This window comes from Apaloderma vittatum, unplaced genomic scaffold, assembly GCF_000703405.1.
Source record: "Apaloderma vittatum isolate BGI_N311 unplaced genomic scaffold, ASM70340v1 scaffold16322, whole genome shotgun sequence".
NCBI classification, from domain to species: domain Eukaryota; kingdom Metazoa; phylum Chordata; class Aves; order Trogoniformes; family Trogonidae; genus Apaloderma; species Apaloderma vittatum.
The window spans coordinates 1765-24158 of record NW_009702051.1 but is presented as its reverse complement, the minus strand read 5'-3'; the positions used below and the strand labels follow the sequence as shown (position 1 = coordinate 24158).

Genomic DNA, 22394 nt, shown 5'->3' with positions numbered 1-22394 from the left:
TTACAGGTAAAATACATAGACTGCGTGTAATTTTCCCACCACACAAATATTTGCCATTTTGGATAAATGATTGTGTGTGGCAGCTTGTGAAATGTGCTTCTCATTGTGATTTTTTTCTTATGCTATGAATTTTTCAGCTCAGAGATATATACATCATTATAGATATGAAACTTTAGGGAAATTGTGGAACGTCTGTTTTAAATTCTAATGACTGAACTTCTTTTGTAACTAAGTATGGCTAAGTTGCTCTGTGTGTCTCTTTCCAATATATTGGAGCACATCATCACTAGAAATTGCTTTATCAGAGAGTGAGACAGGCCTATATTTTATATACATATAATACTTCAGACAAAGCACAGATAATAGCCAGGCAAGTACAGCATATGAGGTGGGGGTTTAGTGGATGTATATTTGAGACCCTATGCCATCAAACCATAGAATCAAAGAATAGTCTAGTCTGGAAGGGATCTTAGAGATCATCTAATTCAAGCCCCCTGTCATGGGCAGGGACGCCTCTCAACTAGACCAGGTTGCTCAAGGCCTCATCCAACCTGGCCTTGAACATCTCCAGGGTGGGGCCATCCACAACTTCTCTGGGCAATTTATTCCAGAGTCTTGCCACTCTAATACTGAAGAATTTATTTCTAAGATCCAGTCTAAACCTAATTCTCCTTCAATTTAAATCCATTTCTCCTTGTTCTATCAGTGGACACTCTTGTAAAAAGTCCCTCCCCAGCTTTCCTGTAGGTTCCCTTCAGGTATTGGAAGGCAGCTATTAGGTCCCCCTGGTGTCTTCTCTTCTGCAGGCTGGACAATCCCAGCTTCCTCAGCCCATCCTCATAGCAGAGATGCTCCAGCCCCTGCATCATCTGTGTGGCCCTCCTCCAAATTTTTTCCAACAAATCTGTGTCCCTCTTACAGCGAGGACACCAGAACTGGACGTGGTATCCAAGGTTGGGTGTCAGAAGAGCAGAGTGAAGGGGGAGAGTCACCTCTCTTGACCTACTGGCCATGCTTCTCTTGATACATCCCAGGATGCGGTTGGCCTTCTGGGCTGCATGAGCACACTGCCGACTCATGTTGAGCTTCTCATCTATCAACACCCCTAAATTCTCTTCAGGGTTACTCTCAATCCACTCTGTGCCCAGTTTTTATTTGTGCCTGGGATTGGCCTGACCCACGTGCAGGACTTCGCACTTTGACTTGTTGAAGCTCCTGCAGTTTGCACTGGCCCATTTCTCAAATGTGTCAAGGTCCCCTCTGGATGGCATCTCTTCCCTCAAGTGAGTCCACTGCACCACACAGTTGGTGTCATTGGCAAACTTGCTGAGGGTGCACTCGATGCCATTGTCCATGTCACTGACAAAGACGTTGACCAGCACTGGACCCAGAACAGACCCCTGAGGAAATCCATGTGCCATGTGGATATTGAGCTGTTGACCCCAACTCTTCAAGTGCAACCGTCCAGCCAGTTTCTTATCAACCAAGTGGTCCATCCATCAAATCCACGTCTCCGTCTTAGAGACAAGGATGTCATGTGAGATAGTGTCAAATGCCGTGCACAGGTCCAGGGAGATGACTTCATTTGCTTTCCCTGTATCAACCAGAGCTGTAGCTCTGTCACAGAAGGCCACCAAGTTAGTCAGGCACGATTTGCACTTAGTGAAGCCCTGCTGGCTGTCACCAATCACCTCGTTATTTTTCGTGTGCCTTAGTACAGCTCCCAGGAGGATCTGCTCTATGATTTTACCTGATGCATAGGTGAGAGTGACTGGTCTGTAGTTCCCTGGATTTTCTTTGCTTCCCTTTTTAAAAATGGGGGGTTTATTTCCCCTTTTCCAGTCTGTGGGAACCTCACCAGACTGCCATGACTTCTCAAATATGATGGCTAGTGGCCTGACAATTTCAGCTTCCAGTTCCTTCAGGACCTGTGGGTGTATCTCATTAGGTCCCATGAACTTGTGGAGTCCCATGGACTTTAGGTTCTCTAGGTGTTCCCAGACCTGATCTGCTCCTACCCTGGGTGGTTCTTCACTCTCCCAGATCCAGCCAGTGCCCTCTGTGACTTGAGTGGTGCGGCTCAAGTGTTTACCAGTGAAGACTGAAGTAAAAATGTTGTTGAGTACTTCAGCCTTCTCTGTATCCTCAGTAACCAGGTCACTTGTATTGCTCCAGAGAGGCCCCACATTGTCTCTTGTTTTCCTTTTTTCTCTCACATACCTGTAGGGTCATTTTCTGGTTTTTTTAATGTCTCTGGCCAGATTTGATTCCATCAGGGCTTTAGCTTTTCTAACCTGGTTTCTAGTTTCACGAGCAATTTCCTTGTAATCCTCCTGGCCTACCAGTCCTTGCTTCCACCCTTTGTGGATTCCCCTTGTGTGTCTGATTTTGGCCAGGAGTTCCTTGTTCATCCATATAGGTGTCTCGGCATTTTTGCCAGATTTCTTCCTTTTAGGGTTGCAGAGCCTTTGAGCTTGGAGGAGATGATCCTTGAAAGTCAGCCAGCTTTCCTGGGCTCCCAATCTCTGCAGGGCTTTGTCTTTTGCAGTCTCTCTCTGGCCCTGGCCACCTTGACATTTGACAGTACCAGGAGGAAGCTAAATGGGAGCTCCTGGTGATGGTGGGACTTTCTTCAATGACTTAGAATTTTGTATCTTTGGACATAGCTGGCAGCATCTGTTGGCTCTTGAAGCAACAGCACTGTAGGAATGCCTTGGTCCACATTGTTGTGACTGTGACTATGCAGTGGCAGGAAAGAGAGCAGCTTTATGCAGAAGGGTAAATCTTTCTGGAGGGATAGGAAATTACTTTCTTCATGGATGGTTAGTTGCTTGAGCAGTAAGTTTCAGGACTTGGGAGGATAGGGTTTGTAGCATCAGGACACTGGGAAATAGTTGAGAAAAGTGGGTAGCAGATCCACAGCCAGATTGCATTGCTAGTAAAATCATTTTCTGTAGGCCCTGAGGCAATCATACAGATTTGTAACAACACAGGCAGCTAGAGTGGAACCAAACCTGGAGGAAAAGATTCACTCTGCAAAGGTGCCTCAGCAAAAAATATGAAGACACTTATTACAAATCCTAGTATTAAGCTACTTTTTTGTATTACAACAATAATGATTGACTTACAGTACATCAGGGTTTTTTTCCTGAAAAAGGAGAATATATATATAAATTCTTAATATGTCAGTTTTCTAGATTTGAAATAAAATAGTATACAGTGATGTGTTTCAGCAGCTGATGCATTTACATCCTGAACAGGAATATATTCAGATGCTGATGCCTCCATTAATCCAGAAGTGGAACATGTTGAAGGATGAAGATAAAGATCTTTTCCCTTTATTAGAGGTAACTGTTAAAATTTGATTTTTTTTATCAAGTTGCTTCAGGTATTATACTTTCTCCTAAAGATGCTCCTGCTAGGAATTGTGAGTAGAAAAGCTGACAAGTGTTAGGTGTTTCCCATTACAAAGAAAATATTCTGACTGTTTTAAGAAAACTTTATGACTGAGGCAATGTCATTATGTTTAGCAGAAATAATTTAGATTTTTTTTCTGCCATTCTGTAGTTTTTTCTTTAGTAAGATTCAGTTAGCAAAAAAAAAAAAAAAAGAAAGAAACATGCCATCCTTCTTTTATTCTTGTTTTGTCTCTCATTGCTCTCTGTTCATTCCTCCATTAAAACTATGTCAGACAAGCTGAACACATGAACCAAACCTTGTAGTCTATTCTCTGTACTTTGTGAGTGTGAAGCAGAAAAACACCTCTAGAAAAACTAGTTTCATAACTCCTAGGTAATGTTGGGGATTGTGCATGGTCAAGATACTGAAGCTTAGTTTAAGTGCTGGCTGAATTACTGTAACATTTTCTGTATGCACTTTCTCGGTTACCTCCAAGATGCTGCTGCTGAGAAATTTTCTCAACTGACATACATAAGAGAGAGTGACAACTTGCTGATAGTTGCTTGTGTCAGCTAATTGCTACTGCCTTTATAGGTTGGGTTTCCTTAATCATAGAATCATAGAATGGCCTAGGCTGGAAGGGACCTTAGAGATCATTTTTTAATCCAGCCTCCCTGTCACCAGGGACTCCACCTCTCCACTAGATCAGGCAACACATCATTTACATGGGGATATATTTTAATTGACCTTTCCCACCTAAAGAGTGGTTCAGGGATGTGAGGAAATGTAGTGACTGTTTTCTTTTTAATTGCAGTGCCTGTCGTCAGTTGCTACTGCCTTGCAATCTGGCTTTCTTCCATACTGTGAACCTGTGTACCAGCGTTGTGTAAATCTGGTGCAGAAGACCCTTGCACAAGCCATGGTATTTTTTATTGCTGTTCCAATGTTTTCAGAATCTCTCCTTAAACCAATGTATTACCTATATAAAGTTAAGAGTTAGCAGGTACATTTGTAGCATAACCATTAAATAAAGGTGCAGTTCTGAAACCTTTCTTTTATGCATACCCCTGAGGAAATCTTAATACTCATTTTGAAAATGTGTACTTACTTGTTGCAGTTGCATAATGCTCAGCCAGACCAGTATGAGGCTCCAGATAAGGACTTCATGATTGTGGCTCTTGATTTGCTCAGTGGTTTAGCTGAAGGACTTGGAGGCCACATTGAACAGTTAGTGGCTCACAGCAATATCCTGACACTAATGTACCAATGCATGCAGGTGAGATGAGTAACCTATTTGATCCAAAGATTTTCTGTCTTAATGAGGATCAGAAACACTTCTAGAATTGTTATTTTTTTCTTCCTTTCTTTAGGATAAAATGCCTGAGGTACGGCAGAGTTCTTTTGCGTTGTTAGGTGACCTGACCAAGGCGTGTTTTCAGCATGTTAAGCCTTGCATCGGTATGTTTCTTTCACGTACTAAACAACTGAAGTATTTTACAAACTCGTAAATGGCTGATTTAGCCATTGTTAAGCTCTGTATCCTGTGGGTTCTTTTTTCATGTTGTAAGTTTTCATTTGCCTTTATTAGCAAGAGTCTGTAGTCATTTCTCTCTCAAGTTGTGCATTTAAAAGACATGTTTATTGTGGATGGTGAAGGTTTTTTTCTTGCTTGTTATAATGTAAAAAGCTACCAGTTGTGCTGGAATATAGCAAAACAGATGTACTTAAGTTTCAATTAGAATAGTTGCTTGCTTTGATAAATTCTTGAATTTATGATGTTTTTTGTTCTGTCAGAATCTAAGCACAAATATAGGCTAGTTGATGAGTGGATTGAGAGCAGCCCTGCAGAAAGGAACTCGGGGGTGTTAGGTGAAAAACTGAATATGAGCCAGCAATGTGCGCTCACCGCTCAGAAGGCCAGTCGCATCCTGGGCTGCACCAAAAGGAGCGTGGCCAGCAGGTCGAGAGAGGGGATTCTGCCCCTCTGCTCTGCTCTGGTGAGACCGCACCTGCAGTGCTGTCCCCAGCTCTGGAGCCCTCAGCACAAGAAGGACGTGGGCCTGTAGGAGCATGTCCAGAGGGGTCCACGGAGATGATCAGAGGGCTGGAGCATCTCTCCTACGAGGACAGGCTGAGAGGTTGTTCAGCCTGGAGAAGAGAAGGCTTTGGCTTCCAATACTTGAAAAGGGAGCCTATGGGAAAAGAAGTGGAGGGAGTCTTTGTCAGGAAGTGTAGCAATAGCGTGATGGGTAACAGTTTCAAACTGGAAGAGAGTAGATTTAAAGTAGTTGTTACGAAGAAACTCTTTACTGTGCGGTGGTGAGGCACTAGAACAAGTTGCCCAGGGAAGTTGTGGAAGCGCCCCCCTGGAAGTGTTCAAGGCCAGGCTGGATGGGGCTTTCAGCAACCTGGTCTGGTGGGAGCTGTCTTGGCCCATGGCAGGGGGTTGGAACTAGATAATCTCTAAAGGTAAAACCATACTATGATTGTTACATAGAACTTTTTGATATATTTATATATATATTAGAAAACTTGCCTAGAAGGTAGCTTTTGGTGTGGGTTTTTGCTCTGTTTTTAATTTCAGTAGGGAATTAGCATCAATTGTACACTTTCGTGATACATACTATCTCTTGCTGCAGAAACTTTTGAGATACACTTGCCAAATGAATGCTTGGATAGCTTGGAATTTAAAAATTATTTGGCAGGTGCTATAATTTATCTTTGTGCCTAATTTTTTCTTAAGATTTAATAAAAAATGTGATTGCTTTCTAAGCTTGATTGTTTTTTCAATCATAGGTGAATACAGAGCTATCAAGGTGATTTGAGGATTATTCAACTACATTATAGAACTAAAACTACTTGTAGCTGTGTTTTCTTCTTCCCTCTTCCTCTCTCTCTACCTGCTCCAGCAAGTGAAGGGGAGAAAAACATTTTCTAGAGTTACATAAAGATAAAGCCTATTAGAAACATTTTAAAATCATGATTAGAAAATATCTGCATTGATCTGCTTAGGTTCAAAAATCCAGTTTAATCTGATATGTAGCAGAAATATACCTCTTGTTAATTTATGTGTAACACTTTACAAGCATTTAAATGTTTTTATTTTTAAAAAATCATTTTTTTCCCTACCCCCCCCCCTTTTTTTTCTTACAGTAGTGGGACAAGATAGTTGTATTGTGTGATGAGAATTTAAAATGTTGTTCTTTCTAGCTGAGTTCATGCCAATTTTGGGAACCAACCTAAACCCTGAGTTCATTTCTGTGTGTAACAATGCCACTTGGGCAATTGGAGAAATCTCCATCCAGATGGGTAAGATGTTTTTTCTTTGAATCTCTGCACGTTTAGTATGGACTGTCTGGGCAATTCCTGGGGATTTTTAGTGATACTTTAATGTTAAAATTTAAACTAAATTTGAGATTCTTGTCCTTGTTAGTAAGTTCAGTGTACCCTGTCTATTTAGATTCTGTATATTAATGGTCATTTTCTTCTGAATCTTCTTTTTTTTTTTCTTTTTTTTTTTCGGCTCTTTCAGGTGTAGAGATGCAGCCTTATATTCCAATGGTGTTGCACCAGCTTGTAGAAATAATTAACAGACCCAACACACCAAAGACGTTGTTAGAGAACACAGGTACCCAAAAACTGAACCATACATGGTGAAGAGAATTAGAGAATTTTTTATAATTATTTTAAAAATTGCACAGGGGAACTACACCAGAACTTATTTATTTCTATGTATTTGGCTTATATAAGCAAAAGCAACTCTGTTTTGCAGAAGCTCTTACAAGCCTCAGTCTTGGAGCAAACTATCATATATCTAGATTTTTGAAGTTGCTGGTTTCTCCCTTTTATAACATTTATTATATTTATTTATCATCTCTTTAATTAAGTATTCTTCCAGATTTATCTATATATTGAATATAACAAATGTATGTGGTAACACTTAAAGACTTAGTTCACATTTATTTTAATATATGCATGTTCTTACAGATGTGTACTGCATATGTATGTCTACTGTTTGAAAAAAATCTAATTGGCATATCTAAAACAAATAACGGACTCTTAGAATATAGAAAAAATGTAATGTTTTTTTAAGATAAACTTGCAATACTGTGCAAAAAAGTCTAGATCTGTGATGGCTGTTTTACTACAGCATAACTGAAGCTATATATAACTTGTACTACCTAGTCACTTAATAACAAATTCCCGAAAAAGATTCTAATAATGGCATGCATGTTTTATATTCTGGCTCAGAGCTTTGGCTTCCAAACTGGGAGCAAATCCCAAATACATTACCGAATGGGAATTTCTGAGGCTTGTTTCTTTTGCATTTATAGAGGGCATGTTCTGGTATGAAGAGCACCTTCCATACTTCAGTAAAATTTTATTGATAATTTGACAGTTTCTGATTTACTATTTTATTAATTGTGAATGTTATTATTTTTTCTGAAAACTGTCTTCTAAGACAATAACAATTTAGACATTACAAGTGACATGAATGCAAACATTGCAAATTCAGTGGTACAGTTAAATTATTTGAGCTAAGCGAGAGATAAATTGGAAAGAAGTTGTCAATACATATTTTTTGTCTGGTATTCTCTAAACTTAAAAGCTGTTCTTTATCTGCCCCCCCCTCCTCCTGTGTAGTATGGAAGGTCAACTTGAAGGGAAAATTACCTGGCATATTATAAGTACTACTTTTTGAAAAGATAATTTTGGAGCAAATGCCTGCTTGTTGTGAAATATACCATGGAATGGTATAGCAATATAAATTTTCTTTAACTCTGCTCCTGCCCTGACCCCTTCCCTCTGCACTGATGATGTGTAATACCTGTAACTGAGAGGCATCCAGTACTTAAATGTTTGCTTCCATCTTTGTTAGAGAATCTTTGGAAGCATCAAAACACTTACTTCTTTTTTTTTTTTTCCTTTTTATTCTCTCAGTAGTTACTTTAAATGTGGATGCATAACTGCAAATAAATGTTGAGTGTGGTGTACTTATAACAAGTTTGTTGTGGGATATTGTGCTGCATGCCACTAGTACGTGCAATAGTATTACTGGTTTCTGCTTAAGGTAGCTGTGTAATTAGCTGTGAAAACATTTCTGTGGAAACATTAGACCACCTTAAGTAAAAGTAATTGCATAGAAAATAAGCAATACATGCTAGAAAGTTGACAGAGGTTACTATTGCTTGTACAGACTGTAGCTGTGAGAATTTACAGGTATAAAAAGTGTGTTTTCATTTTGAAGGAGCACTTCAAATGCAGCTTTGTAAGTTAGATCTGCAGAAAATTTTAGACATTGTGTCAGTAACATCAGGGCAAAACAGTACACTACCAGTGAGCTGCAGCTTTCATGGAATAAGCAAGTTTCATACTGCTACTATATCCTACACCAAACTTTTATCGGAGAAGGCATCATCTGCTTTATTGCATGTTTCATGAAACTGTTCACAAATGCCTGTTAATTAGAGTGTTGCATAGTATGTCCCTTGAACATAGGTTTCCTTTCTCTGCTTCATATAAATCTGCTGGATTTTAGTATTTTTTATGTATTTTGCTTCAAGTAATCCTGATACATTATTCCCCACCCTCTCCTTTTTCTAAAGATTAATCTTTTGTAAGTTGAGCAAACACCATTAAAACACATTTGCATAATGATATTGTCTTCGATCTGTCCCGTGGAACAAAGGACCAAACTACCTAATCATGTGATGAAGCAATTGTGCTTTTCGTGTGTCCTTATACCTCGGTATCAGAAGTCAGATTATTACACAACTTCTGTGAGGAAGTCTTTTGTGAACAGGAGAAATACTGCGATTAAAAATTAATTTTCTGCAGTCAGTTGCTGTCAGTTAGCAACCACTTTAAATTCTCTGCAAGATTATGAAGTCACATATCTGATGCTCTTTGAGATGTGTTTCATCTGTTTAGTGTTTTTAGGTGGCCCACAGTATTTTCCGCCTAAAAGTATTTGTAAGTGTAATTTTACTGATGGATTAGATCTATTAAAATCTTGAATTTTAAATATTGGAAAAAAAATTGGTTAGAATACTTGATACTAAATTTGAAAATGGTTAGGGGAAATCTCTTTATTGAGAGTATCCACAATAGCACCTTTGAATAAAACATCAAAACGTATAGTACATAAATTTACTGTAGGAGATTACTCTGAAGAGGGCAGACTGATTACATCAGAAAGGCTTTGAATTTTAAATTGTGTTTTTGGTGTTCTCTCATTTACTTCTTTTTCTTTTACCCTGGAGAGTATACCATATATGTTGCTGCCTCTTATTTAGGGGGTGGTAATAAACAGCACTGGTGAAATCTTATGTTTATTATCATACACAGATTATGTTGGTTTCTGTTTCTGAGTTATTTGTTGTTTTTTCTTTATTTTTTCTCCTCCCCCCTCATTTGCTCATGTCTTGGTTGGCGTTTGGTGGTGTATAACCGTGATTGCGTTACCTTAGCAATAACAATTGGTCGTCTTGGTTACGTTTGTCCTCAAGAGGTGGCCCCCATGCTACAGCAGTTTTTAAGACCCTGGTGTGTATTATTCAATCTTTTTTTTTTAATTCATTTTTCTTCACTCTCTTTCCTTCTTTCTTTCTTCTCTCTATCTCACTTTTAGATATATTTTCAGTTGGTTACAAAATCTCAATCCTTAATCATTGCCAACCATGTGACTAATCTTGTCCTATCAGGTTTGTGAGTTTTTAGTAGCACCGTCATGTATTCTTTATGTTGTGGCTAACGACTAATTTATGCATGGGATAAGATTGTCACATGCTTGCTGTGTTAAAGCTTGACTATGAAAGAGCATTTTAAAATCCACCAGAATGATAATACAATGCATGCAAATACTGTAAATTTTAAACCGTGCATTACTCTACTTAAAATCAGTCTGAGGCTTGAATTGCTGTAAGGAATATATGTTTATAGATTTGTTATGTATAAAATAGCTTGCTTGCTGCTGTAAAAGTTAAATAACTGTTCTGTAAGTGGTATCTGACATAATTCATACTGTGATAGTATTATATGTTCTGCTTCTAATAAGGATAGTTTCTATAAATATTTCAGATGCGTGTTTCTTTTGTATTTAATGGAATACAGGTCACACTTTCTAAATGTATATAGTGCAACAGGAGAACAAAATTCTGGGGATGATCCCTAATGGGAAAATGCTAGTAAAGGCTGTGTGCAACGTGTTTTTCTAATTGTTTTAAAATAGTGTTTCAGAGCATCTTAGCAGTGTGACTTATTCCATCAAATACTATCATCTAGTTCTGACTTAAAATAAGAAAAAGTAGTAGAGTTAGCTAAGTTTTGCTCTCCAACTTGCTAGGTGCACCTCTCTGCGAAACATAAGAGACAATGAGGAAAATTCCGTGGGATATGTACCATGATCTTGGCCAACCCCAGTGGAGCATTCCCAGTAAGATACAGGAATAGATCTTAACTTCTTTTCATTTCACATGTGAAATTCAGTGAAAGCTGTATATGGAGCATACAAGACTTTAGCTTGGCGTGATTCCCTGCAGAACATGATAGGGCTTTATTTTGAGGTTAAGGAGGACAAAATACTTATATTGTGAATGATACGTATCATGATGCTTCAGTAACTTATCACCTAGCAAAGGAGAGGAGAGGGGTATTGTTTAGTTTTTGTCTTTTACTTACAAAAACCATGTAAATAATGGACTCTGATTAAAATAGCTGTTTTGATACTTTTATCAGGTTGTGGTCAGATCAGTCGGAAAATACAAGTCGAAAGTTGACATGCTTAGCATAGGCTTTTAAAACAAAGAACAGAATAAAACCAGTAACTGCTCCTTCATTCTTACAACTTGATAGGGAAGATTCTGTTTCAACAGTGGATATATTGCTTAGTCAATGTGACAAGACGCTTACATTTCTAAAAAAAAAAAGTACATCCAAAGAACGGGTTATGACTTGTTCTTTAGTCTCCACACCTCCAAAGTAAAGCTATACCAATGTAATATTTTCTAAGAGGAATATGAGAGTGATTTTCCCTCTCATCTGCCTGGAACACAAGAATTGAGCCTCTAACTTGTTTTGAAATTCTCAGTTCATTTCAACTTGGCATTTTTTACTTCTGTTGTCCAGTTGTTCTTTCACATAGATTAAGTGGAAGGGATAATTAAGCACTCTTTACATCATCCCATCTCTCTTTCTCTGTAGTTGTCATCTTCAGTTCCTACCCAAAAATGTGCATTATCAACTTAATGACTAAAGACTGGTGTTTTAATGGTGTAGCAGGAGGTATGCATGACAGAAATGAACTCAGCATAGGGATTTTGGAGTGGCTTTAGTTTTGAATCTCTATGATAAACATTCTATGCATCCCAGAAAAAATTGTGGCTCTGCTAAAAGGAATACAACAAGAAATGTGTGTGAGAGAGAGTTGGGACTGTGGTTCTGAGTTTGTTGCTTGTTATTAAGGTGATTGGTTCTCAAACTTGGTATGTGTACTCAAAGAATTAGCATTAGACAAGTGTGATGTGGGAGGGGAGAGCTGAGGTTTCTTGTCATATTGTTCAATCAAAACATGATTAAACAAAGCTGTTCTTACACTCGGCTATTTCTATTTCACACTTAGGTGTACGGTAACTTACCATTATTGTCTGAATTAACTGGAAAATAAAAAAAAGACAAAAGCAGTTGTAAATTAGGATCAAAGACACTGCATAATTCATACGCATGAACATCAAGCGTTGCTTTTAGACTTATACATCGAGGTTTCTAATCTATGTGATTGTTTAATCTTATAGGACTTTATTTTTTTTTGTGATGCTGTTGCATCGTGGATTAGCCCAAAAGATGATCTCAAAGACATGTTCCATAAGGTAAGGTTTCTAATGTAACAATATGTCCTAACGGTGGTTGGTTTGGATGCTGTTTTTTCCTTGTTTTCTGTTTCTGCTCTTAGCACTTAATGTATTTGTGGTCACAGAGGCTTCTTTTCAAGGTCATAAATTTTTGGACTGAAAAATCCTGACCCTTTTTTTTAACCTATGTTTTCTTACATATGTTTGGGTTATTCCAAACTTTTTTTAACAGTGTTGAAAAGTTCACTTGAGATCTTGAAGGGATAATCGTCTCAGAGAACTTTTCATAATGTCCAGCCTAGTATATTTTGCTTGCATTTCGAAGAACAGATGTTTATACCACATTTAAACTTTCTTTTTTCCTAGAAAACGAAATTTGTATGGTTCAAGAACTTTTTTTTTTTTTTACCATGAAGATGCCTTCTTCATTTTGGAGAAATAGCTACAGAACTTCAAATGAAATATACTCCAGTGGTATCTTGATCTTTCTCTTACTTGTACTGAAAATAAATTTTCAGTATTGCTTAATCCTTCTTAGAATGTCTCTTGAATAAACAAGTTTCAAGAAACCTATGTGCATCCCTAGACAATGTGCCAAGAGAATTTAAATGAAAGGACTGTTGCCTTTCTTAAAATGAGAAAAAAAAAACCACCCTACCCAGAATGTGATATGTTGTGTTTTGGTACTAGTGTCTTAGCTTTTAAAAAAAGAAAGAAAAAAAATTACTTCAATTCGGTGAACAGATGCTGTAACTGTTCAGTAGTTTGGCTTTCCTCATAAGTGGTAAAGTGAAGTCTCTGTTTTTTGGAAAGATGTATTCAAAATTTCATGTTATTCATCTTAAAGCGAAAAAGGAGCATATTCCGAAGTACTGACTAGGATCGTGGATCAGTATTGGCATTTTTGCTTCCAATAATGCCATGTGTGAGCATCAGAGCAAAAGCTAGAACTTTCATATCCCATCTTTGAGAACAAGGACAAATCTCATTCTCCTAGTTAACCTCTTAGCTAACTGGTCTGCTTCAAAGGAACATCAGGTCCAGGAAGTGCACAGCTGTGAGCGTTCTAGCATCGGCAGAGGAAACAGCACATTCTTCAGAGGCTTAAAAGAAAGTCCAGGATGCTGTCTGTGATGATTTCCAAAGCAGTTTCAGTGCATATTTCTGCACTAGTCCTTCAGAATTAAATACTTGCTTTAGTAAGTTAGGCTCTTTTTTTTTTCGGATTCTTTCAAAGTTGTCTAATGTGTTAAAACCAAACACAGTGGCTCCTGGTCACTTGGCACTTTCTGTGATTTTTGTCGTGCAAGAGAGGAGACAAAGCCTTCTTCAAGTGATGGCATGCATAGTTTTTAAAGTACTTTCTTACAAATACATGATTCCTGTAGTCCAGATAGATATTTTTGCAATAATAATTATGCCTTTCAGGAACAATGGAAAGCCTCTTAATTATCTAGTGTATTTTTGTTTTCTGGATTTTTTTAGCGCCAAAGCTGAGAGAGAAAATACTTCCAAGAGCATGGGTAGATGAGCTGCCAATTGAAATCTTAACACATACGCCAAGAATTCTGTTGCTTTTTGTGAAAGAAGGGTATCTGAAGAGTGTAGCTGAATTTCACTTGCTAGAACTCTACTGGAAGATGGTTTAAAAAAATGTTCCTTTTATCATACCTGAACATTCTTAGATTTTCAGTAGTTTCTTTGCAGCTATCTGGTCTGACTCTTTGGTTTAGGGAAGAGAGGTGAGCCTGCATGTGGAAGATCTCCTTCAGGTAGAAAAGCATTAAGGTAACGGATGACACTGTCATGCCATTATCACTAAATCCTGTTCAAGAATAGGTCTGCCTGAGAATGTTTTGTTGAGGGTGGACTCAGTACCGCAAGCTAACTTAGGCACTGCCTTTTCTGTGAGGATGTTTATGAAAGACATTACTAGGCTTCCATTGTTTCTTGGTAGCATTTCAGTATTAAATTTGAGAATTCAAATGGACAGGTGTACAATCCAGCAGTTTGTGGCTTACTGCATATGTTGCTAGTCAATAATGTATCTTTGGTTTAGTGATTATCCTGACTTCCCTCCTTTCATTTTTAGATTCTTCATGGATTTAAAAATCAACTAGGGGATGAGAATTGGAGGAATTTATCTGAGCGGTTTCCTCTTCCATTAAAAGAGCGCCTTGCAGCTTGCTATGGAATTTAACCTTATGCACTGTAGCTGCAGTCCCATAATTAGAGGTAAGCATGCAAATGTTCCTTGCAACTGTATAACAGACTTCCTTCTTATTTGCATTATATGAAACATAATTCGTTCATCAGACTAGAGGTTTTCAGGTATGCTAGATATCTGTCTTTCTATAAAAAGGATTTAAAAGGGATAACAGTATACCTACATGACAGTAGCGATAGCAAAAGCAGTTGTCTGTTATTTTGTTTTGACAAGAGAAGAGAGAGAAAGAAAAAGTGAGGGATGCACACAGTAGGTAGTGTATAAAGATAAGGTTTGCAGTTTAGGTATAGCAAAGTGCCAGTTCAAGTTTATTAAAGCAAAATGATGAATGTGATCATCAAGCCATCATACTAAAGACACATACTCCCTTTTGTCTTATGAATTAGGAGATGGCAGATGTGGTCCAAGCAGGAATATGCCTCTAGGATAAGAAAGCAAGTTTACTAAAACATTTTAGTCATGAGAAGTCCAGTATAGAGCTAAGGACGTACTGGATGATCTTTGTACTGCAAAAAAGATGTCATGCTGATCTGTAACTCTCCTGTAACTGTAGAACTTGATGTTTTGGGGTGGCTATCGTGTTTATTATTGCCACATGCCATATTGTGCGCCAATTCAGAATTGTTACAGTTCTGTATGAAGAATGATTCAATTTTAGCAAGAAACAGTGATAGTGCATTCTTAAATAGTTACAGTATTATAGCACCTTGCTTTGTAATTTGTCTGTGCACACAGCAAATCTCCCGTGTGTGAAGTGATACTGTGAAGAGATTATCATAATACCCAAAAAGACAGTGAATTAGGTTTATTCATTCCGTTTTTATACAAATTTGATACTTGCTGTAGAGTTTTTGTACTGAAATTATGAGAGTGAATCACACAATTCTTTTTTATTGTTGAATGGACAAATCTTAAAAGTCAACCTAAGATTTTTTCCAAGTCAGTGACGTGATAAGTCCTGTTTAAATTGTGTTTACATATTTATCAGTGAGGGCATTTTGGTTCTGACATAAGGGAGTTTTCCTGAAGAAGGGGAATCCAAAATACACGGTTCTCCTCAGTTTGAACTGAGGAAACAGTATGGCTAACTTGTATAATCCACCTAAAAGTGAATTTGTTATGTCAGCTGTGGATATGTTTAATATCATTTTTCAATGTCAAAACTACCTCATAATTTCGTGCTGAAAATGGAAAAGGCTGTTAGAATATATAGGATTGCTTTTATTTAAAATCTAGGCTTAGCCACAGTAGTGGAACTCTCAATGTAGCTTTAAAGCATACATTGTTGTTTCATGAATAATAATAATAATAATAATGAATAATAATAATAATAAATGGGCTTTCTTTTTAACAAACATAAAAGGGAAAATCTAGGCAGAAATCTGTTTTTAAGTTAAAGGTTGGAATCTACTGCTTAAAAAAGGCAGACAAGCTCTTTAGGTACAGATCTGTCAGTTAAGGTTCAAGGTAAGATTTAATTATACCTTTATCTTTTCCTTTTACAGGTCCTTCAGTCTGGGAGACTATGGGGGAGCCTCTGCACCCAGGGAAAATGTTACCCTTTACTGGGGGGAAGGGTAAACCAGTAGGGAATACAGTACAATCCCAACCCTACTGGGAGGGGCGGGAGGGAGGTGTTGCCGTCACTGTATTAAGTCGATGTTGGGAAATGTTTTAACATCTGGAGCCTTTGTGGGTGGAAATCTGTCTCCTATTACAACTCTGCACTGGATGTGAAGAAGAAAAAAAAAAAAAGAATCTAGTCACAAAACAGCACATTCTGGATTATTGTGGGGAATTGTACCAAAATAAGAACCATATAATTGAACCATAGGGATACGTAAAGAGGAAAAACTATTTTGCGCACAATAAAGGAAACCTAAGAATGGGGGTCACAAACAGTAAAAGGCTTTCTTTTTTCTTTTATGTTTTTTTAACTAAGGGTTTTCTACATTATTTTGTCCTGCTTGATGGGATTCCTAGGTATTTGCATGTTAATGAAGAACTACACAAATGAAGTTAGTACAGTAAAAAGCAGCTTGTGTCTGTATTAGGGGCAGGTACTTGCAGTGTACAATACAGAAACTCCATCATAAATTAATATAGGTTAACTTGGACAAAATGAAGCAACCTGCAAGCTGCCAAATAAGTCACTCCTTTCATTTTTAGGGTAAGGGGAGGGACACTTCAAAGGAAAGATGGACATCTTCATTTTTACATTTAAAAAACAATTAAATTAGTGGATATGATTTGATTATTGTACTTCATTAGTTTTAATTTCTAGAGTAAGGCATTATTCTTAACGTGCAGTTTAAGGTTCAGGCATGCGTTCTGGCTCATAGTGATCAGAAGTAACTTAAATTAGTGGGAAAGTAGCATGCTTGCATCACATAGAATGAAATTGGTATACATTTACCTATGTTGCGCCAGTTTTGTGTTGCAGTTTACCAATTCAATATAGCCCTGCATTTAAAATTCCTTTTTAAGATTCTGTGGATTTTATTTTTTTTAAGAATATAGATAATAAAGTACTGTAGTTAACAATTAGGCCTTGAAGTACCTTTTTAGGATCTGTTAAGAATAAGATTGATATTGTATTGTGTGTAACCTACACAATGTGGAAAGCTGATATAGCTGTGCAAAATACTTGCCTCTGTGCTGTCAGTGTGATGTGCTTTCTGCATGGTTATATACTAGTGATTTTATCAGAATCTCTAAAAATGAGTTACATGGTAAGACCTGTTAAAGGCTGCATAAATGTTAGTTGGCACGTAAAGACGATTGTAAAGTTGATGACATGATTGCTATATTTGTGTTTATTCCCACTCAACAATATTACCTTCTACGCTTTGTTTTTGTTCAAAGCATGATCTTAAAGAGATGTTTAAGTTAATGGATGTAATGCAGGGTATCTACACTGTATCGGCGCATGTTGGTGGCCCTTTGTGATGTAGTTAAATGCACAAGGGTGCAAGTTTAAAGCTACGGAGTGGAAGTTGGTTTGGATCCTCTTCATTTCATTTGTTTAGCTTTTCTGTTGTGTTTTTTTTCCTCTACTTACATGTATTCCTGTGAATAAATCCTTGTTAAGTTAACCCTTTACTTTTCCTTCCATGTGTATTTTCTTATGTACTGTGAATGTGAAATCCTAACTGGTACACTTGATCTTGTGTCCATCTGAAAGAGGCAATTCTTTAATAATTTAGATTGCCTAAAGACTATCCCATGATGATAAAGGAAAATGGAGAGATTTTTAACTCTGCTGGTCAGAGGTGAAGCCACACCTTTCCATTTTTCAAGTGCTGCATAATTAATCTGCAAAACAAAATTAAGCCATAACAGCCTTTTTGTAGATTTAGTTTCTCACCTTTGCATTGCAGAATGGATACTGGATAACAGGTTTTGGGTTTTTTGTTTGGTTGTTTTTGTTTTCTTTTAAGGACTTGCTCTTCTTTGCATGGTTCTGTTCTTTGACTGTTGGATGATTTAGCCATTGCACTGAAGTTCGAGCTGTGTGAGTGTGAACTTGCTGTTTAAAGAGTTTTTATTTTATTTTTTTTTTTAATGCATGATAGCATGCATGTTTTACATGCGTCCCACTCCCTTTTTTTTGGCTTTGCAAATTTTAATAGATTATGCCTGAAGTTGGACATGTACTGTATGAAGTACATTCAGTAATGCTAGGTACGTAGTATTTATTCAGTTTGGACAAAATTGCATGTGATAACTTGCTTTCAAAACGACATTGCTTTGGTAGCAAATAAATAATTCCTTTTTAACCAATAACTCTAAAGTAAATGAGTAATAGTTACTACAAACAATTTAAAGCCAAATTCTGGAAGGAAATAAAACCCAAACCTTTAAAATTTTAGCAAGGTGGGAAATTATTTTAGGTCCAAATTTGCTTTAATTTTGAGTATGTTTGAATATTAGGAAAGAGTTTCAGAGAAACGCCATTAAAAAAAATGTAGAATAGAAAACCTACCCAAGTGGTAACTGTAGTTAATCTCAGATTCTAGGTGTTATGCTGAACTTCTTCAATTTTAGAGAAAGCCCCTTTAGCCAAATAAAACCACTCCACCTCACCTGGGATTATTTTAGGATGCCGCTTTTGTACATACATATTTCAATAGGTATTTGTAGAGATGTGAACTGATCTGGTATAACAGCAAGAAAATTAATTAAAATAAGGCAGAAGTAAACAGTACTGACAAGATAGTCTTGTATCAGTGAGTTCTCTCATGGTGTATTTTAAAGCAAGTAAACCATATTCCTAATGCATAATATAGTGCAGAGATTTGCAGAAGCCATTTAAGGTATAATGTGAGGTAAGAAAAGTTCTAAATGAGCATTAACATTTATAATTCAATTATTGCATCATGGGATATATAAAAATCATCTTCATTCTTGTGGTGTAGTCTTGACAGTTCTTGAATGTTGACTGAATGTTTATACTGGTAAAATTGTGAGTTTGTCTTTGTTACATTCCAGTGTTTCTGCCTCTTGGCATGCTAAAAGCACGGCTTCCTTCATTTGCTCCTTACACACTGAATAAAGTGCTGTTAGTGTGCTAAACTACAGAAATAGCCGCTGCTAAGTAATGGTGTAGATTTTCTACTTGAATATTTTTGTTGTAGGAACCTCAGGAGGTCAGTGTTTACTGTTTTATATATGCCTTTTTCCTGTTTTGAGTTTCCCTTTTTGAAGGATTCTGAGAGTGAACAAAAGCTGCTGATCAACCTAAGTTGGTAACAGAAAGTGTATTTAAAATCCTTATAAATGCATCTTTTGCCGGTTCTAAATTGCTGTTAAATTAGTCTTAAGTGAAGTTCAACGCTAATTTTTTTTTCATTAAATGTTAAGGAATCAGCTTATTTTCATTTAGGGAAAAGGATTAGAATAGTTCATTATTTTAACCAGTACAAGCAAAAATAATCGATTTTGTAAATTTTATCCGAAGCTTGATTATTTTCTAAATCAGTGAATATGTATATATTTAAATTGTAATAAGCTAATTCTTATGCTTTAGTTTATTGCTCCTTAAAGCTTGTACTAAAAAAGATCACTTTTAGAAGAATGGGTTTAAAATTTATAATCATTATAATTTTTAAAAGTTAGGAAGTAGCATAAATTTTTTAACTAACAATATTGATACACACTGTGATGTATTTTTTTTGTTAGGACTTTCTCGTTAGCATCAACCTTAATTACTTAAACTGCATATATTGTATAATAATAAAATGTATATTTTAAAACTGCAAGTGGATTTCCTCAAGTGAAACTCATTGCTACTTAGAAATACTCAAATACTAGCTTTATCTCAGGTGAATACTCTTGTACCCTTTTTGTTCAGAACACATGGTAATAAAAATGTGTCTTAGTTATATCACTTTATGTATTTCATTTAGGCAGCTCCTCTGTCTTAATCTAAATTAACCTTCAGCTGTGGGACAATAATGACTTTTGCTTCACCTACTTTATTCATATTGAATGTATTAACAGATAAGGTGCAGAAACATTCTTCCCTTGAGGAGAATGCATCCATATTTAAATAACTGAAATAATTCTTGAAAAGTGCTTTAAAATGTAACATTGTATTGGAAATCTCTTGTTTCAGTTTTTGTCAGGGAAAGAAGTTGCAACTTAACACTAATTGCTTCAATACTCTTTCTTTCATCAGGATGATAGATGCATAAAGCTTCTATGTAGGGTCTAAAGAGTAACTTTTTATCTTGGATATTGAGCTCTACACTGAAATGGCAAAACATCCTGCAGTTATCCCAAATAGACGCTGATGCAGTTTGCGAACATATTTGTTATATAAGTATTTCCAGTAACCTCATCTTGGATAAATAAAGCTTGATCAGTAGCTGTGTATATCACTCACACTCACATTCTCCAGAATGACTTGCATCCATGAGTCTTCAAGGTATTCTTCTCCAACAGAAACTGGTTTTTGTCTGCCACTGATGTTTGCTCGCTTAATGGTTGGAGCAAGCCCGTTTTAGATTATTAGTTTAAATGGGAAGCTGAGGCAAGTACTCTTGTTGCTTGCCTTGTAGAGTATATTCTGCTTAAATAATGATACTCACTTGAATGTACTTATATGAGGGAAATGTAAAGTGACTCTGTAAGATCAGTCCCTGTGTGCTGTTACAGTATACTTTAAGCCAAATCCGCATCTCGAAAAATTCAGAGCTTAGAGCATAGCATCGTTTTTCTATAAGCTGGTTCTATTGTGCTACTTTCACTTTAGGTATCTATTTCTTTACTTTGGGTGAGCAACAAAATTGAGAAGGCATGGGTGGTTTGTTGTGAGAGCAGCAATTAGATAGAAGATTGGTGTAACCAGGTTCATTTGGCTGTTGAAATCCCCAGTGTAATATTATCTTTTTCATGGGAAGAGATAGGTAGTTATGTTATACATTGTCTGACTTACTAACAGTAGACACTTCTGAAATCTTAAATTGGATGCAGTATACAAAATAGTTTAAAATGAAATATGACTGTATCTTTCTGCTGACAACTTAGGTTGTATGAGTTCTGCTTGAAAGCTTTAAATCTGATGTTTCTGTATCTGCCACAATGTTGGAATGTTTCCTTCAAACATATCCTCCTGCAACCTCTCAAGCTGTACTAAATTGAGTGATATTCTTGAAGTCTGCCTATGTGCTAACAGAACTTCATTTTAAATAGAATATGGTTTTAATTTTTGATAAGCTGCTGAATTTTAAAAGAGTTTTTGGGGCCACCAAATATTTTGGATCATGCAGAGAATATATATTGTACTGTAGTAATTTTGTATTTACATTTGTATGATGTGACATAATAGATGTGAATGTTAATCACTGCTTGACTATGTTAATAAAGTTGTTTAAATATAGATGTTGCATTCCAATTTTTAATGACAGATTAAAATTTCATGTCCAATTTTAGTTTTGCCTGACCCAGTCACACACTCTTCTGCTTCACAAATGTGGGTTCTGGAATCTCTTGAATAAGGATTTATATTTTTTCTGAAAGAAAATGATCTTTAGATAACTTCAGTTCAGTTTAGCTGCTTCATGCTGCTTGAATCAATGCAGATCATTAGATGCTTCATGCTGCAGATCAATGTAGAAATAGGAGATTTACGTGAACTGAAATTAATGCCTGGTGGATGATAACCTGTAACTACTGCTGAGAAATGATAACATTGACTGTATTTTTGTTTGAAACAGCTGATGCTTGCTTAATCTGACCAAATGGGAAGGGAAAAACAAAAGTTCTCATTGCTTATGCTATGAATAATGTGAATTAAAAGAAGGAATAAGCTAGAAATAAATTAAAATTACTCAAGACCTTGAACCGAAACTAAGTGGTCTTTGTCCAATTCGACCTAGTTTTTGTGGGACCATGATAATACAGACTATTAAAAGATCCATCCTTCCTTTTATGTAATTTGATAAAAAGTCTCTAAAATGGAAGTATGAAACAAACAGTAGTAGCTCTCTGGATGAAATCCTCCCATGTTGATTTTAACATTTCATATTCACTTCCAATGTTTAACAGTTTTGTCAATAGCATGTAGATAATTTAGATGATTAGATGTGTCTAGCACAGATAACTTCTATAGTGTAATGATTAGATTCAATAAAATGCATTGTTACGACATAATTACTTGCAAATCTGTAATAGAAATTAATTGCTGCATGCTCAGCTGAAAATCTGCTTAGAGTAGGACTGATTTCTGCCTCCAGAAAGCAGCAAAGCCCATGGAACAGCTGTTAACAGCTGTGTAGGTGTGGAGAGACCAAGCCAATGAGCAGAGGGATGAGTTCCTGCTGGCTGAGTGTGTGAGTGGCTGTGTGGCAGAGGATGAGGGGAAGTCTTGTTTTCTTTTAGATAGCCCTCTGCAGTTGCCTTATGTTGTGGGGTTC

The 22394-nt window shown here is 36.7% G+C and overlaps 1 protein-coding gene across 1 annotated transcript in view; it reads left to right on the top strand.

The window, feature by feature from the left end:
* The window catches only part of LOC104281410 (transportin-1-like), a 59348-nt gene extending 41771 nt beyond the window's left edge, over positions 1–17577 (top strand). Inside the window, 12 exon segments of the mRNA XM_009879394.1 lie at positions 3261–3347; positions 4214–4321; positions 4517–4675; positions 4770–4857; positions 6610–6708; positions 6932–7027; positions 9870–9945; positions 10745–10779; positions 10782–10834; positions 12192–12266; positions 14341–14483; positions 15981–17577. Coding sequence (XP_009877696.1) covers positions 3261–3347; positions 4214–4321; positions 4517–4675; positions 4770–4857; positions 6610–6708; positions 6932–7027; positions 9870–9945; positions 10745–10779; positions 10782–10834; positions 12192–12266; positions 14341–14448 — 984 coding nt within the window. The 3' untranslated portion in view covers positions 14449–14483; positions 15981–17577.
* Positions 17578–22394: the final 4817 nt, after the last annotated feature.